The sequence below is a fragment of the Mytilus californianus genome, unplaced genomic scaffold (genome assembly GCF_021869535.1).
Source record: "Mytilus californianus isolate M0D057914Y unplaced genomic scaffold, xbMytCali1.0.p SCAF_4, whole genome shotgun sequence".
NCBI classification, from domain to species: Eukaryota; Metazoa; Mollusca; class Bivalvia; order Mytilida; family Mytilidae; genus Mytilus; species Mytilus californianus.
This window is the reverse complement of record NW_026262690.1, coordinates 40718167-40736747: the sequence shown is the minus strand read 5'-3', so window position 1 is coordinate 40736747 and position 18581 is coordinate 40718167. Positions and strand designations below refer to the sequence as shown.

General features: G+C 31.5%; 1 protein-coding gene across 2 annotated transcripts in view; it reads right to left on the bottom strand.

Annotated features, from left to right (window-relative positions):
- The window catches only part of LOC127738037 (DNA polymerase alpha catalytic subunit-like), an 83616-nt gene that overhangs the window by 45393 nt on the left and 19642 nt on the right, over window positions 1–18581 (bottom strand). For both annotated transcript variants that reach the window (XR_007999919.1, XM_052249098.1), the window contains exons 5-15: window positions 16325–16446; window positions 14131–14255; window positions 13547–13785; window positions 12636–12750; window positions 11238–11422; window positions 8818–8930; window positions 6716–6826; window positions 6371–6445; window positions 4473–4546; window positions 2372–2436; window positions 1814–1851 (exon numbers count right to left, since the gene is read on the bottom strand). Coding sequence is in view for 1 of the 2 variants with exons in the window: in XM_052249098.1 (XP_052105058.1) it covers window positions 1814–1851; window positions 2372–2436; window positions 4473–4546; window positions 6371–6445; window positions 6716–6826; window positions 8818–8930; window positions 11238–11422; window positions 12636–12750; window positions 13547–13785; window positions 14131–14255; window positions 16325–16446 (1262 nt within the window). In the remaining variant the exon portion in view is untranslated. The remainder of the gene's footprint in view (window positions 1–1813; window positions 1852–2371; window positions 2437–4472; window positions 4547–6370; window positions 6446–6715; window positions 6827–8817; window positions 8931–11237; window positions 11423–12635; window positions 12751–13546; window positions 13786–14130; window positions 14256–16324; window positions 16447–18581) is intronic.

The following is an 18581-nucleotide window of genomic DNA, read 5'->3' as shown; positions in this document are numbered from 1 at the left end:
AGTACAGAGGTAAAACAGTAAACCCCTTCCTAAGTATATATATATATATATATATAAACAAGTCTAAATTGAAAACAACGTTCAAACCTATGATTGTGTTGGATAAAAACCGCAATTTTTATACGTGTGCATGCAAAACAAATTTCTTTGTAGAGGGGTCTAAATACAGCACAAACAACATTTTCCAAAAGACCAAAAAAGTGAAAAAGTATATTTTAACAAAACGCATTTGACTAGCAGGTCGAACAACGGATGTTCTTAAACCCTGCTGACTGCCATGGCGATTGCCAAATAAACGGATCACAGATGTAACACAATGGATCTTAATTATATTAATTTAATACCAAACAGAAAACAATAAACTTGCGGAAAAGATGGTATATCGCAAACATGAGGTGCAAAAATTTGTACACCATATCCGGATTTTGACAATTAATGTCTCTTCAGTGATGTTAGGAATCGAAACGGTATTTGGAAGGCACAAACAACATTTTCCAAAAGACCAAAAAAGTGAAAAAGTATATTTTAACAAAACGCATTTGACTAGCAGGTCGAACAACGGATGTACTTAAACCCTGCTGATATATATATATATATATAGAACAGAGGTAAAAAAAGTATATATATTTATATTACAAAACTTCTCTCTTAACAGATTATTTGAATGGACAGTGGGTGTTTAATGTTATATTTCAACCATATTCAGCATGCAGACATGTTGATGTAATACTATGCTTTTTCTACTAACCAAGACTGCTGACAGAGGAGAGGCAAATATCAATTAAAGTCTGGTTTCATCTTGCTTGAATAGAACCCACTGCATCACCATCTGGGTCAATATCCCTAATGCGCCTCAAATTGAGGAACACAAAAGTTGTGTGTAAACAAAAATTCTCTGTGTAGTGATATTGGACAGGTTTCTATTTTTAACAATTGACTGAGCTTAACCATTTGTGTTGATTTGAAAAGTAGAGGACCATAGAATAAATGTGTAAAAACTATGCAGTTATTAAATGTATGCAAAGTATTAAATTTTCAAAGAACTTATTGTGTGAAAAAAGGGATTTTTTACCACCAGGAGCCGCATCACGAAAGGATTTTCGGAGTGTGCTAATTTACGGAAAAATGAATCACACTTCGTACCCCGAAAATTCAACCACATATGTGAAAATGTCTCAGCTTCGAAATGAGCCATCATGCATATCCAAGTTTACGATATGGACTGTGCTACAGAGGAAAACGTTACCATTACCGCCTATGTAAAATTAATTACGCATATTGCCCCAATTTATATTGGGTCAATATCCCTAATGCGCCTCAAATTGAGGAACACAAAAGTTGTGTGTAAACAAAAATTATCTGTGAAGTGATATTGGACATGTTTCTATTTTTAACAATTGACTGAGCTTAACCATTTGTGTTGATTTGAAAAGTAGAGGACCATAGAATAAATGTGTAAAAACTATGCAGTTATTAAATGTATGTAAAGTATTAAATTTTCAAAGAACTTATTGTGTGAAAAAAGGGATTTTTTACCACCAGGAGCCGCATCACAAAAGGATTTTCGGGGTGTGCTAATTTACGGAAAAATGAATCACACTTCGTACCCCGAAAATTCAACCACATATGTGAAAATGTCTCAGCTTCGAAATGAGCCATTATGCATATCCAAGTTTACGATATGGACTGTGCTACAGAGGAAAACATTACCATTACCGCCTATGTAAAATTAATTACGCATATCGCCCCATCTGTGTGGGAGCAGGCTAAAAGACCATTAAGGCAGTATATAATATGGTTTATTGTTACTTACTTCCAATTTACACCAACTTATAGGTGGTGTTGAAATTTCTGAAGAATAAAATAATAATACAGAATTTTAAATGCAATTAATAAAATGAAAAAAAAAAAAAAAATAATAATAATAATAATATATGTAAAATTGACATAAATCTGTTAATAACAAACATATTTGTACTACCCAAAAAAGTAAACACAAAGGTAATACGCCTTAAATCATTAAATTCTACTGTTAATCATAATTTTCTAATTAAAAATTATCTTCTAACTTTATCATCCCAAACATGCATGAAATATTTGCCACTGGACGTTCAGCAACCAACAATCAACCAACTTTACAAAGTATCTATCAATTTAACATATACACCTTCCAGCACATTCTGTTGCCTTTTTTAAAAAATTCATTTTAACTATTCAAAGATTTACTTTAAAAAAGAAAACTTGAATAGCAACATTTAATAAAAGCCTATCTCCATAAACCAAAAGATCATATTGCTTTGACTAGGTATGTAATACTGTTCTTATTTTACTTTGTTCACTAGAAAAGGTTTGTTTCTAATCATAAACTCACGTGGACACTTGATATCAAGCCAGCTTGGTCCTTTCATTTTAGTTTCAAGAACAAGGTGTTCTAAACTGCAACAACAACAAACAATTCTTATATCAACAAGCTATCTGAGAGCATTGAATACACAATATGTCCCCTACGGGCTGGAACATCGGATGATTTAATACTTGTATGGGACAAGCATTTGGTTATCAGGGAGATCTGGTGAACTTTCAATTCAAGTTCCTGGACCAAATATTAAAATCATTAAGTTTAATTGGAGCCAAGAAAAGTTTGACAAATTTTCCTTGTACAATGAGTGTTGTAAAATTTCAAACTATTGGCAAACATGAAGTGGCTACAAGACAGATGTAAAAATTGCTTACTCCCTACAACTCATCATATCAAGCTGCAGACAAAATATTAAAAATCATTCCCTTTCAAAGAAGCAGAGAAAACTTTGACGAAAATTTTCCTTGTACAATAATTGTTGTAATAATTTTCAAACTATTCGCAAATAGGAAATGGCTACACGGCAGATGTAAATAATGCTTCATTATCAAGCTTAAGAACATACATTAAATCATTCCCTTTCATAGAAGCCATGGACAGACGGAGTCTAGCAGTTACTAAACCTGCTTCCGCCTTCAGCAATGCAGGTAAAAAGGTGCAAAAAAGAAGAATTTTCCAGAAATTTTATAGGTCCTTAGCCTCAACTTCTGTGAAAATCGCTTAAATTGAACTAAACTCAAAACTTAATCAGTTCTTCTTATGATATTATAAAAACCTTAATATCTTGATTAAAACACTATTAAAAAAGTATTTACAAAGCTGATATTCTGAAGCAATTTTCCATGTCATAAGGCAACAACTACTGCAAAAATTGTTTAACTGAAACTGAAAGCAAATTTATTCTGCAAGTTATGATAATGACTATAGAACAAATGTCTAATCAAATGTTTCGGGCATTACAAAAAAGAAGTCAGGAAAACTGATATGTGTAAACATTTTTCTACATCCAAGTACCAAATATAAAATCAACTGATTTAGAAATTACATATTTTCAAAACAATTTCCTATTACTAAAGGGAAATTTCAGCAAAAATCTGAGCAAAACCAATAATTAATCTGAAATTTCTTATGACATTACTACATCGCAAATACAGTCAATAGATTGTCAGTGATATTGTTGTCTTTTTTCAAAACTACCTCTACCGTTTTTTATTGGGAAAAATGCATATTTTTTTATTGAAATTGGGAAATTTGTATATTTTATTCTAAACACATTTCCGATTTTTTGCCGACCTTTGCAGTCTTTTTTGCACTGTTTTTTCATGTATATTTTGGTTATCAGACATTTTCAACCTGAAAGGTACTTTTCTAAGAAGGGAAAGAAACAGAAGCAATGATGGTACTTAATGCATTGAAAACCACATGTGTTACAAACACCATGATGATTCTGATCAGAAAACCGGATCTCAAAAGTGCTTTCTAATATCAAAATAATAACATGAATACAATATTTACAATCATTACTACCAATGCCATCACTGTTTGGGGAAAATGTAAAACTTTTTGGGAGGAATTTTAAGCCATTTTTTTTAGTAATTGGGAATTTTCTCTAGAGGAAAAAGCCGAATTTCGACTGTAATTTGAGGCAAACAATATCACTGATTGTATTACAGAAAAAAATGTGAAAAGTCAACAGACGGAGTGCAAACCTAAATTCCCCTTCAGCTTCACTGGATAAGGACTTAAAACTAATCCAAAGAGGGATTATTGTCATTTCTCTCTGAAAATGTTAATTTCAATGTTTATGAATCAGAGAAAACATAAGTGTTACCATTTTACCATATTTCTTTTTAGGGCAATGCTTTGCTTTGTTAATAAATTGCTTGAAAAGAAATTAAGGTTCTACACTGCAGTAAATAAATCTTCAAACAACACCGCGTGCGAAGATGCTAACCTACCCATTTCACAGAACTTTCATACCCCATATTTGATCTTAAATGTAAACAAATTGGAAAAATAATCAATAATGAACTGTAATAATTCATATATATATCTGTAACATAGTTACTAGTCACGATTCTCCTTAGGTAAGTGGTTTAAAATTTCAACTTACCTTGATACATGCGTACCAAACACATGACTAAAAGTATTGCCACTCAGATCTGATGGCAAAGCAGGACTATCTGCCTGAAATGAGGGAAGTAAAATTAGTTATATAATAAACATTATATATAAAAATAAGGAGATGAGGTATGATTGCCAATGAGACAACTATCCACCAAAGTTCAAATAAAGTGGATGTAAGCAATTATAGGCAACCGTACGGCCTTCAACAATGAGAAAAACCCAAACCATATAGTCAGCTATAAAAGGCCCCAACTTGTGCCTTAAATTTTAGCTTTTTAGCGATATTCACAACAAACATAGTAATGGAGGGTTTAATACAGCAAAATAAAATTTGTAGATCCTAAAAAAAAATTAATATCCTCCCCCAAACTCTTTGAAATAAACTGTTAACACAGAGATATGTCTAGCCTTTTTGTAATTTTGATAATGCAAATGTTGAAATTAAAATAGCAATATTTTAACATGTAAGTTATCCCTGAAATGAGATGTGCCAATGCTATTAAGTACAACTGCATACCAAATACCATTGACCTATCATAAGTGGTTCCCTTTAAACAAACCTAAACACAAACATTAACTTGTAAACTATGTAAAAGTTTCAAAGTCAATGAACCATGATGAGGGGGTGAGGCTATATAATCTCCATGGAAACAAGACTTGAAAATGCCAATAAATTTGCATACCAAATATCACTGACTTAACATTAGCAGTTCATCTTAAATTGATCTAATCACAAACTAATACATGTAAACTAAGCAAAAGTTTCAAAATCAATAGACCATGACTGAGGGGGAGTGGCCAAATATTCTCCATGGAAATGAGATGTACTAATGCTTATACAACCACATACCAATTAACATTGGCCTACCACTAATGGCTCCCCTTGAACTGACCTAATCACGAACTAATACATGTAAACTAAGAAAAAGTTTCAAAGTCAATAGACCATGACAGAGGGGGTGGGGCCAAATAATGTCCATGGAAATGAAATATGCCAATGTTTATACAACTGCATACTAAATATCATTGACCAACCACTAGTGGTTCCCCCTAAACTGACCTAATCACAAACTAATACATTGTTGATGCCGCCGCCGGAAACAGCATACCTATGTCTTGCTTTTAGACTACGTCAAGGCGAGGCAAAAATTATTGAAAGAGAACACTGACTATCTAACTTCTAGACTATGACACTAAAGATGTGTGTGAACTTTTTCTTTCCATAAGTTTTCCACTCACCATCCCACTTTTCAGTCAACTTCTAGCCCCTGAAGTCTTACTGATTTCATAAAAAGTACTTACAGAATATCTGATTTCATGAATACTGACAAAATATCTGATTTCATGAAAACTACTGACAGAATATCTGATTTCAAAGAAGTACTTGCAGAATATCTGATTTTTTTTTTAAAAAGTACTTACAGAATATCTGATTAAAAAAAAAGTACTTACATAATATCTGATTAAAAAAAAAAGTACTTACAGAATATCTGATTAAAAAAAAAAAGTACTTACAGAAAATCTGATTTAAAAAAAAGGTACTAACAGAATATCTGATTTAAAAAAAAAGTACTTTCAGAATATCTGATTTAAAAAAAAAGAACTTACAGAATATCTGATTTAAAATAAAAAGTACTTACAGAATATCTGATTTAAAAAAAAGTACTTACAGAATTTCTGATTTAAAAAAAAAGTACTTACAGAATATCTGATTTCATTAAAACTACTTGCAGAATACCTGATTTCATTAAAACTACTTGACAGAATATCTGATTTCATTAAAACTACTTGACAGAATATCTGATTTAAAAAAAGTACTTACAGAATATCTGATTTAAAAAAAAGTACTTACAGAATATCTGATTTAAAAAAAAAAGTACTTACAGAATATCTGATTTCCATATAGTCTGATTCCACAGGAACTTCTACTTTCTCAAAGGCATACTGTTTTGTAACTTTCTGTGAATATACAAATCAATTTGTTTTGTCAAACTGAAACATTGAAATATTTTGTTTAATAGTGAAAAAAACTTGCAGATTAAAAACATGAGATGTTGAAATAGTAGAAAGTGTGGTTTGAAAATCCACCAATAAAATTTAATATTGTAAACAAATGGATGTATCTAAAGAATTGGCTTAGTTTGCATTAGTCCATCGAACATTGAATTCTTAACAATTAGGACAATGAATGGGACAATGAATGCAGTTATTCTGTTTATTATTCCTTACCTTTGATTTAAATTTAGGAATCTTGTATTTTTCTGCCACTCTTTCATTGAACTCATTGTAGACATCAACAATTGAGACCTCAGATCCTGTATCTTCTCCCTTCAGGTATTTCTGCAAAAATTAATTTATTTCTCAGTATTATTTTGTGACTATCAATCATATAGTAAGAATAGCAGAGCTAAAATATTTTGTTTTATATCCCTAAATCATTAACAAGGTTTAAATTTTTTCTGGTAATTAACCTAGAACTTGTTTAAGTATTCATTATTCCTGGACAGCAGAGTGGATGTCGATATTTGATCATAAGAGATAGAATTCTAGTCATATAAAAATGCACTACAAGCAAGTTTCATGCCTCTAAGGCTAAGCTTTCTGCATATTAAAAGAACCAATGCAACAGCTCTTCGAGGGTTTAGAAGTTGGCCGTGTGTAAGGACAAATTTCTGCCCTATTAACGTACCAGTCTTTTCCAGTGGCAATCTTAATTTCCTGTCCTTAGTTCTTGTCTACCCCCTTACGTTTACTGTAAATTTGTTCTCATACTGAATATTCATGAAATATTTGCCACTATAACAAATGAGAGGAAGTTAATAGTTCAATCTGACAAACTTTTCCATAAACGATAATACATCACCAAATGCAAGTCTAAGACATGTCTATAAAAGATTTAGTAAAAAGAAAAACTATGAGGCAACAATAAAAAAAAGAATTCACTGTTCATATCAAGATATAATACCAAGAGAGCTGTCAAAATTATACAAAACACAGAAAAAAATAATAGAAATCAAAACCTCTAAGGAGCTAGTACGTCTTAAACATTATTCATTCTCATGAGGAAATGTTATCATTTTAGGGCTATGCAAGGAAAAATTTTATGGGAGGGTTGGACACCCCACAATGTTTTTTCTGTGTAAATTTTATTATATGATTTGGACAAAGGAAGATAACTCCAATTTTAAATATTATTTTAATGACATTGATATTTTTAAAGCACACTATATTCATGCACCATGCACCATTCACAATTTATGTAAATATCTTGACAAGTATGGTTATATACATACATAATGATATATCATTTTGTAACTTGAATATTTGAGTATTTATTTCATTGATTAAAAAGTTAATGGAAGTGATATATAGAATGTTGTGCACAATGCACTAAGTGATAAAATTTGAAATATTGATAACTATCAAGCCAGTCTCAACAGTAGTTTTGATTGCATGAATGCAATCTTTACCCCCCAAAAAAATTGTCCAACACCCCCCCCCCCCCCCCTTTTCCCCTAACATTTTTTCCTCAAATAGCCCTTGCCAATTACATCATCAAATAGAGCACATAATTACATCCGATTATTACTATTTCAACCATAAAATTGTTTTTCATGTGCTAATTTTTTCAAAATTACCTTTATCGATCCTCCTATAGTATGTATGCATGCATAAATATAGTAAATATAATGCAGTTAAATATCTATATATATATATATATATAATGTATGTATCAAAAAGGCCAGTTCAACATGTCAGATTGCATGCTAATTTAAATGCTCTAATACATCTAAAAAGGATCGTTTTTTAAAAATGAGTAAAGAACTGTCATGAGGTCTATGAAGTTTTTATATTTCATCACTAAAATTTCACAAATTGTCTAAATTTGATGATTTACTCTTTAATATGTACCCCATTTTTCTATTTCATTATACTGTATATTCAAAACTTTTTAGCTTTTTCTAACATTTAAATGTTATCACATCAATCAGAAGTCATATTCTAAATTCTTATCACAACACCTATATGAAAGATTTCCTGAAATTGCATTGATAAATCTTGCATTTTTATCCTCTGATAAATTATTGCCATTATATACAAGAACAATATATTTTCAATTAACAGTATTTTCAGCCATGCATCATCCTCAACCATAGCTGTTTTAAGACTGAGTTACATATCATATAATATTATTAAATCAAGCCATTCTTCTTTCATTTTCGAAATTCTATATACCATACACCTCATGATATCCCACGATAAAACAACTTTTTTCTGTTTTGGATTATATCTTTTTCATAAATGTTTTTTAAATAGTCGTAAATACTTACAGTTGGTCTGGGAAGAACAAAGATTCGCCTTTCAATGTTTTTAACAGTAACACAACAACTGACATGTGCCTCGGCAGATTCTATCCAAACTTTACCAAATAAATACACTACACCTACAAAAGAAATTTGTCTAAATCAATATATGCACAAAGTCATTGCTACAAGTGAAAATTGTGTGCAATTTCTTTTTTAATATCTAACAATAACTTAAAACTAAACAAAGTGATGCCCCCTTACTCCACTCTGAAGTAACTGTATTATAACAAAGTCAATGTAGGACTTTCTTTGAGATATTATTGTGTCTGGGAGACACAAATGATGCCCCGCAGATGCAGTGTTATTCTAAAATACACAAAGTTGAGCATGGGAGCACATAGGTCTATGGTTCACTATAGGAGTTATCCGGAAACACTATGCACCTCTTATGCAAGTATATACTCCAAAAATGACAAAGTTCAACTATCTCTCAAAAGAGCAAATATTAATAAAAATCAAAAGTTGAGCATGGGAGCACATAGGTCTATGGTTCACTGTAGGAGGAGTTATTCAGAAACACTATGCACCTCTTATGCAAGTATATACTCCAAAAATGACAAAGTTCAACTATCTCTCAAAAGAGCAAATATTAACTAGATATCATTGAGATGGGAGCCATCTCTGTGGGCCCCGCTGTGAATAATATGTGGTAAAAAATTTGTATCTTTATCATTGGACATGGGGTTGTCAACTGAAACCGAAGTTTATGACCATGACCTTTGACCTAGGAAGTTGTACATAAATTATGACACACCCTCTGGTGTTGGTTTATATACATGTCAAGTATAAACTTTGAAATCATAATGGTTCTCAAGATATAGAGCGGACACAATCTTTACCATAGGACATGGGGTTGTCAACTAAAACCAAAGTTTTTGGCCTTGACCTTTGACCTAGGAAGTTGTACATACATTATGACACACCCTCTGGTGTTGGTTTATATACATGTCAAGTATAAACTTTGAAATCATAACGGTTCTCAAGAAATAGAGCAGACACGATCTTTACCATATGACATGGGGTTGTCAACTAAAACCAAAGTTTTTTTACCTTGACCTTTGACCTAGGAAGTTGTACATACATTATGACACACCCTCTGGTGTTGGTTAATATACATGTCAAGTATAAACTATGAAATCATAACGGTTCTCTAGATATAGAGAGGTCACAAAACGGACAGACGGACGGACGGACAGACTGATCACTATAGGGCGTCCGCCATTCGGCAGGGCCCTAATAAAAATCAAAACCCTGATCACATGCACACCTTCAATATATGTACAAACAGCCAGCAAAGTCAAAACTTCCTAGCATTCAAACTGTAGGAGGAGTTATCTGGAAACGCTATGCACCTCTTATGCAAGTAAATACTCCAAAAAATGACAAAGTTCAACTATCTCCCAAAAGAGCAAATATCAATAAAAATCAAAACTCTGACCACATGCACACCTGCAATATATGTACAAACAGCCAGCAAAGTAAAAACTTCCTAGCATTCAAACTGTAGGAGGAGTTATCTGGAATAACTATATTTCCATAATGGGACTGACGGACGGACAGACAGGGGTAAAACAATATGCAACTTTCAGTTGTGGGGGCATAAAAAGAATAAAAACAAAAGGTTTCTTCCATAATCTAATTATAGAAATGTCTACTGTAATCTAATAATAGGAATAAATAGGTTGATATCTCATTGAAATATACCCCACATCTCCATTAGTTTAGACAAAAGCAAAGCTAGTTCATGTTCACCAAAAGTAGAGTAGTGAAAACAATGGTAAAATATAACATGCATAAAAATCACAAAATGTAATAAAAACATATGAATTTATATGCAAAATTGACGACACTTTTTTTTGCAATTTTTGTTATTTCAAAAATCGTATTTTCACCCAAAAATTAAAATATCGATATTAGAACTTAAAACTTAAAACTTAAACATGGTCTGCTTAAAATTTTGAATGCCTTTGCAGATATTTGAATATTTAATTCTCATCTTCGAAATTAAGTGGCGACTTTTGTCATCATTTTCTGCAAAATAAATTTTACCCCTATGTGCAATACCATGGTATTTCCTTACTTTCCAATTTGGTCATATTCTTTTAATCGTATGCATTTGCTTTGCAAATGAATGTTTTTCATTGGATAATTTAACAGTTTTTCCTATTTATTATATTTTATGATAAATTGGATTTCAAACTTGTGTATCGTTACTTTTGTTGACTAGTATATATTACAAGTTAACCATATGTCCAACCCAGTTATTAAAAGCATAACCAACCTGAGTAGATGCACAAGTATACGATTACAGAGAGACTAGGGCAGCATAATTTATAATATGCTGAGGTATTGCTGTTGATAGATAAAATTGTGTATTGATTTACCTGGATTTGAATACTGATCTTCATAGGCATCTAACCAATAAAATCTCAGAACCTGGTCACCTGATTCATTAGTAACCAATGGTAAGTGTGAAGAGTCAACTTCTATGTCTGTAATTTTTTCTGACTGGCTACTGCCCATTTCTTCCTTAAAAGTTGTCCAACCAGTAGACAAAGCTTCTAAAGGTCTAAATAAATATAAAATAATAAAACAAATATATATACATTATTTATCGTAAATCTTAAACAAGAGTGCACACGCTGAAATGTCTCGCCTTCTTTACTAATCATTGATACTATGTTGATAGTCCTAAATATAAAGCTTTATTACAACTGTCACATAAACTTAACACTAACCAAGTAAACTAAACATTGACCAATGAACCATGAAAATGAGGTCAAGGTCAGATGAACCATGCTAGGCAGGCATGTACAGCTAACAATTCTTCCATACAACAAATATAGTTGACCTATTGCTTATAGTTTAAGACTAAAACACAAAAACTTAACACTGAGCAATGAACCTTGAAAATGAATATACTAGACCTATTGCTTATAGTATCTGAGATATTGACTTGACAAACAAAACTTAACCTTGTTCACTGATCCATGAAATGAGGTCGAGGTCAAGTGAAAACTGTCTGACGGGCACGAGGACCTTGCAAGGTATGCGCATACCAAATATAGTTATCCTATTACTCATAATAAGAGAGAATTTAACATTACAAAAAATCTTAATTTTTTTTTCAAGTAGTCACTGAACCATGAAAATGAGGTCAAGGATATTGGACATGTGACTGACAGAAACTTCGTAACATGAGGCATCCATATACAAAAGTATGAAGCATCCAGATCTTCCACCTTCTAAAATATAAAGCTTTTAAGAAGTTAGCTAACGCCGCCGCTGCCGGATCACTATCCCTATGTCGAGCTTTCTGTGACAAAAGTCGCAGGCTCGACAAAAAACACAGTAAATTATTAGAAGCTGAATTAATTATTTTTAGTCAAGAGAGTCATCTTAAGAGATTGTTCCTTAGGTATACTGATGATATTTTTTTAAATCTATATATTAAGAAAATTTTTGCAATGTTTTAATTATTGCAAACAAATAGACATGATAAGGATAGCACTATTTACAACTTGCATTTTCCTGAAAATATGACCTATTCTCCTATTTTTTTAATATAATCAATCTCTCCATCATCTCATGGTCTGATTAATTTTTTGTATAATTACGAAAATGTTAATATCAGCAAAAATATAAACATTCAATGCATATGGCTTCCATATTGTACAATTGCAGGGAGGGGGATGGATGCAGATTCATGAGCTATGTGGTGCTTTTATTTATATACTTTATTATGAAGTAGCTGTCTATTTTTAATTTGTCAGTTATCTTACATTTCTTCTTTTTCTTCTTTTACTTTAACAGCCGTCATTTCACCACCCGCAGACATTTCTTCATCAACATTCTCATCAAAGTCAACATCGTTCAGTTCCATTAGACCAGAATCATCTTCAAATGTAGATTTTTTTATTTATCAAACTATATGCTGTAAACATTAATTTCTGATATACTTCAAAATGTCATTCAATAGATTTGTAAAATTTCATAAGAAACCTGTTCAGTCTTTGCATTTTAAAATAAATGGAGAATGTGTCCATGGTATACAGATGATGCCCCCGCTTGCACATAACGTTATAAAGGGACAAAACTCAAGAACGGTACAAGTGACGCCACCCAAATTCAAACTTGATCTGAGTTTTGTGGTAATAAGCATTGTGTATAAGTTTAATAACATTTTGTTGAGGCAAACTAAAGTAAGAGAACAGAAACCAATTTTGGGATGTACGCACATACGGTCGGACAAGGGTAACACTTAATGCCCCTTCCGCTGCGTTGGGGCAATAAAAAATATGCTTTATAAAAGGACTTATTTGGTGTATATTTCCTATAATCTCAGAACTGAATGCTTGCGTAACATATTGTGAATCTTTGAAAATAGACAATTATGTGTGATTAATCAATCTGATTTCTGGTACATGACTGGTGCCAATGTTATATACCTCCATTGCAAACAAGTTTTTGCAATGTTCTATTTCTATATATATATATACAAACTTGGCTCTGAACTTTTGTACATCTATCATCATCATCTTTTGTATATCAAAAAACTTTGCATATTTTAGAAATCTATACCTCTACCTCCCACACATGTAAAAATATGGTGGATTCCATGTTCAGCTAAATGGAAATAAAAAATTATTCAGAACAAAAAAAAAATTGCACTCTTCATTAAAAACCAACAAACCTTGTTCTGTACAGTTTTGTACTGACGTATCTACAGTTTCTATATCCATTCCATCAACTTCATCGTAATCATTGGAGTCAGGGATGTTAGGTTTAGGAAGAGGCTTTTTAATGGCAACTGCTGTATAGGGTTTGCTCTGGTTCTGTACTGGTGAAGGTCTGATCTCCTGTTTAATTGGTTTAACATTCAAAGATTGTGAAACTGGTTTTGCTGATGTACTAAATGGATTAAATGGTGACCTGCAAAGTAACATAATATAAAAATTCTACTTGGTTTATTTTTCTAATTTATCAGATAACATTTATAAATATTAAATTACGTAGATCTGTCCTAAAGAATACTTTAAATTATCCAATATTAACAAATAGTATTAAACACTAAAGGCCTCATCTGCTGCAATATTTGAATTAAATTTAAGTGTCAAGATCAAATGGTAACTGACAGGTACACATGTTTTTCTTTGATAGTATATCCATTCACAAAATACAATAGATCTATCATTTGATAGTGGTGAATTATTGTGCCAAATATTTCTCAACCAATTGTGAACTTTGACTGATTGAAGATCATTGACTACAACTTACTTTGTAGATCCTACAGGTTTCTTTTTGAGTTTGATAGGTACCGGTTTAATACCAGCATCTGGACCTTTGTGTAAATCAGCCATTAAATCCCCAAGCAATTCATCATTAGCTAAACTGACATCTTTCTGAAATTAAAAAGTTAATTTTACATGAAAAATGGATAACATATTGGATCTGACATCATTTTAATGCAGACATGTCATATGTGATGGCTTAAACATTGTAAATGAAATATTTTACCAAAAATGGCCACTTCGTAAATACTTTTCAGAAAATTAAATATCAGGGCTGACACTACTTCAAAATCATAGGGAGAAGTGACTTCTCTTTTTGAAACTGGTAGGGAGAAGTGGTGAGGTTTGAAAGACAAGTGCTCGATCGCTCGCGGCGCTTCAATGTTTGGTTTTTACCATAATATAAAGGGCCATATGTAACCTATTTCTTTTTTTATATAGGTGTTCAATTCATACCCGAGTCAATTAAAGTAACAGTTGTTTCAGTTTATGTCTTAAATAGTCATTTATAGTTGCACAATTATATTAGTCCTCTTGTTCAGGGACTTTCTATAATAACCATATATATAATATAGAAAGTCCGTCTTTTCAGAATCTACCAACTAAATATCTAGCACTAAAAAGAACTTTTTTTATATTAAAAAGGAAAAGAAAGTATCATATATCAATTATAATGCAATTAAAAACTATTCTGTTTATCATGTTAATAAAATTCATAGTTTCTCATTAAAAAGATATATAAATTAAACAAAGTTAAGCAACTTTTATCAATAAATTGAAACAATGTATTTACATGAAAATATAGAAATTTAGCAGGGAGATCTAACCAAAAGTCTGTTAATGCGTAATTTTCACTTTTGGAATCATTATTCTTTTGTCAGCTGTTCAATTCAGGCGTCTATAGTTACTGTCGTAAGAATACGGATTTCGGTCATAGCTGGTCCGCTTCCTATGAATCCTGCCTCCAATCCATTGTTTGTACAAATATTTCAATGGCGGACAAAGAAAAATTTACGAAAATAAACAATGTTTGACAAGCGATTCGCAAAGGAATAGGACGCTTTTAATGCAAGAAATGGATCAAACATTAACTAAAGGCAATTTTGATCACTAACTTAAGAACTAACAAACTTATTTTGCCGAAATCAGAATGTTTTGATATACGATCTCGAGCAACAAGTACCGGAAGTGAAAGATAGTACTTCATAAAAGTTGTTTCTTTGAAATAACATACGACCAATCTGTAAAGTCAATCCTTTCACATCTTTTTAAATATAAAGAAATAAATCGTTTATGTCTTTGAATTTCTTCACTTATAAATGCAAAATTATAAAGTTTTAATTTTTATTACCTTTAAAAGTGTTTGAATACAACAGATAATAGTTGCACTCGTTTAATTTAGCATGAAATCATTTTGCATTTACGATTAAGTGTCTAATCTGCTGATGACAATTTCACGCATGCATATTACATAGTAAATAAAGCACATGTGTAACACGAGAAAAAATACTTTTTTCTACGTAAATTAAACATGTTAAATTAAGTTTTAATCTTTAAATCAGAATTGACGATTGTCTTTGCTGAAAAGTAATTAAATAATGAAGACAGTTGTTATGGAATTTTAATTTCTAATGATATTAGGTCGGAGCTTGTGATCAATGTCAGGTGTGAATTAAAAACACAGGTAAAAAGTGATTAGCAATCATTAGCCAATAATTCCCGGAGGCAGTAATATAGTTATTAGGAGGGCCCTCAGGATTATACTATATTGGAGTGGCAGTTTTATTACAGGAAAGGGATTACAAAACAAAAAACGAGGGTAAACTGGCTATTAAGAAATCCGATTTCAATCAAATGACAGAAATTATTTCTGCAAAAAAATAAAATTTTTCCTAAATCATAATCTGCCGTTTAGGACAAATAGCTTTCAGTTTAGGTCATGACTGGCAAATATGACCGTTTCCAGACCCTTGGTCATACCAATCAATACCAATTAAATCTACTAAATGGTTCTTCCCAGTCCTCATGTAGTGTGGTACTACATAAAAGAAGGCTCACATAAAATACACATAAATTTAGTTTTTAGTTCATTTGAAAATGATTATTCTAAAACTCAATTTAGAGTATACATTGTATTGATCCAACAGGCAATGGTATGTTAGCAAAACAGCAATCCTTACCTCTTGTTTTTTCTTTGACCCACCAGCAGCTTGTGCCATAAACATACTTTTAATGTTAGATTTAGGCTTTGTTCCAGGTCTAACAATGTTGTGATTTTTCTTTTTTTTCTCATCTTTATTTTCTGAAATAATGTATGACAATCATACACACAACCAAAAAATATGTGTAATACTGAGAACTCTGGTGTAACCTGGTATGTATTATATACATGTTATAATATGATGGAAATAATTAGACATTTCACATAATATATATACATATCATACAATTACATATCATACAGTATAACAGATACATATGGCAACTGTAGTACAGTAGTGTAGTAACTATGATCCACATGATTACATATATTTGGAAACTGTAGTAGAGTAGTGCAGTAACTATGATCCACATGCTTACATATATTTGGAAACTGTAGTAGAGTAGTGTAGTAACTATGATCCACATGCTTACATATATTTGGAAACTGTAGTAGAGTAGTGTAGTAACTATGATCCACATGCTTACATATATTTGGAAACTGTAGTACAGTAGTGTAGTAACTATGATCCACATGCTTACATATATTTGTATGTTTGGGATACTTTGTTCAAGTGTTATATCTATTCTTTGTGTATCATAACAACTCTACTAGAGACGGTTGTATTTATCTGCATCAAACACTCAAAAGCAGCTTGATAGATTTAACCCAATAGCAATTAGCATGGTTAAGCCATTCAGAATCAGGAAATAAACATAAAATAGAATCAAAGCGCGAAAGCGCTGTAAAGGCAGTTAATTACAGGTTGTGTGTATTTTTAGTCCAGTTATATCATTATCTTGCATAGTACAGTGTACTTATCAGAGGTGGCTTTCAGTATTTAAGATTTAGAGTTCTCTAATGATATTGAACAAGTTATATGAATGTCATATTCTGAGCACTATATGAAGGTGATTGTTCTCACTTGTTTATGAACTAGTGCATTATGTCCAGTTTGTACCTTTTTTATCTATGTTTATAGTCAAATTAGTTATCAAAGGTACCAGGATTATAATTTAATACGCCAGACGCGCGTTTCGTCTACATAAGACTGATCAGTGACGCTCAGATCAAAATAGTTATAAAGTCAAACAAGTACAAAGTTGAAGAGCATTGAGGACCCAAAATTCCAAAAAGTTGTGCCAAATGGGGCTAAGGTAATCTATTCCTTGGATAAGAAAATCCTTAGTTTTTCGAAAAATTCAAAGTTTTGTAACAGGAAGTTTATAAAAATGACCATATAATTGACATTCAAATACTGTTTAAAATAGTTAGGCATTTTCTTTTTAGTAATAAGTAAATGTTATCAACTGTATTTTATTCAACTCTGCAAATGTGGTTTGTTACTGTTAAGTATGGATGATAGTTGTTTCATTGGCAATCATAACACATCTCCTTATTTATATAATGATCTATATTCAACGACCTCAGGTACAAAAAAAAAGTATGTAACTTAACTATGATGGGAAACCTTTGACTTCTTTCTTTTATATAAACTTTTGATTTGGTACCATAGAACTATGTAGAATAAATGTAAATTGCAACATGTCAACTCTTTCAATGACAATACTTTTTTAAGAAACTATAACTCCAAGCAAAATTATATTTCCAAGTTTAAAGTAATTTATGAATAAAAAAAGGAGTTCTTAATTAAGAAATAAACTGATTCGCTGAGCGCAGCTGGATACACCCGCAGAGGTCCAACCCTGAACAGTTGGGGCAAAAATGGACACAATATTCAAGCTTGATACAGGTCTGAATTTGGATTGTAATTAAATATTTGACATATTATAGTTTCTGAATAAATGTAGTCAAAGAACTTGAAATCGGTTATATGAATTGAATTTATATTCAATTAAAGATTTCTTGCTGTTGTGCAATACACTGTGCTGTTGTGCAATACTTAATAAATCTGTTGCCAGACTATAAACAAATAAAGTTCAATTTCTTCTCAATGTCATATTTGAAATTTATGAAAATCTATAGGGAGATTACATCAATAGCTATAAATAATTCACCAAAGTTTGATGCGAACTGCTTAAAGCATATTTGAGTTGTTGTCCAACAAGAGTGCACACGCTGAAATGTCTCGCCTTCTTTACTAATCACTGATATTATGTTGATAGTCCTTAATATAAAGCTTTATTACAACTGTCACATAAACTTAACATTAACCAAGAAAACTAAACATTGACCAATGAACCATGAAAATGAGGTCAAGGTCAGATGAACCATGC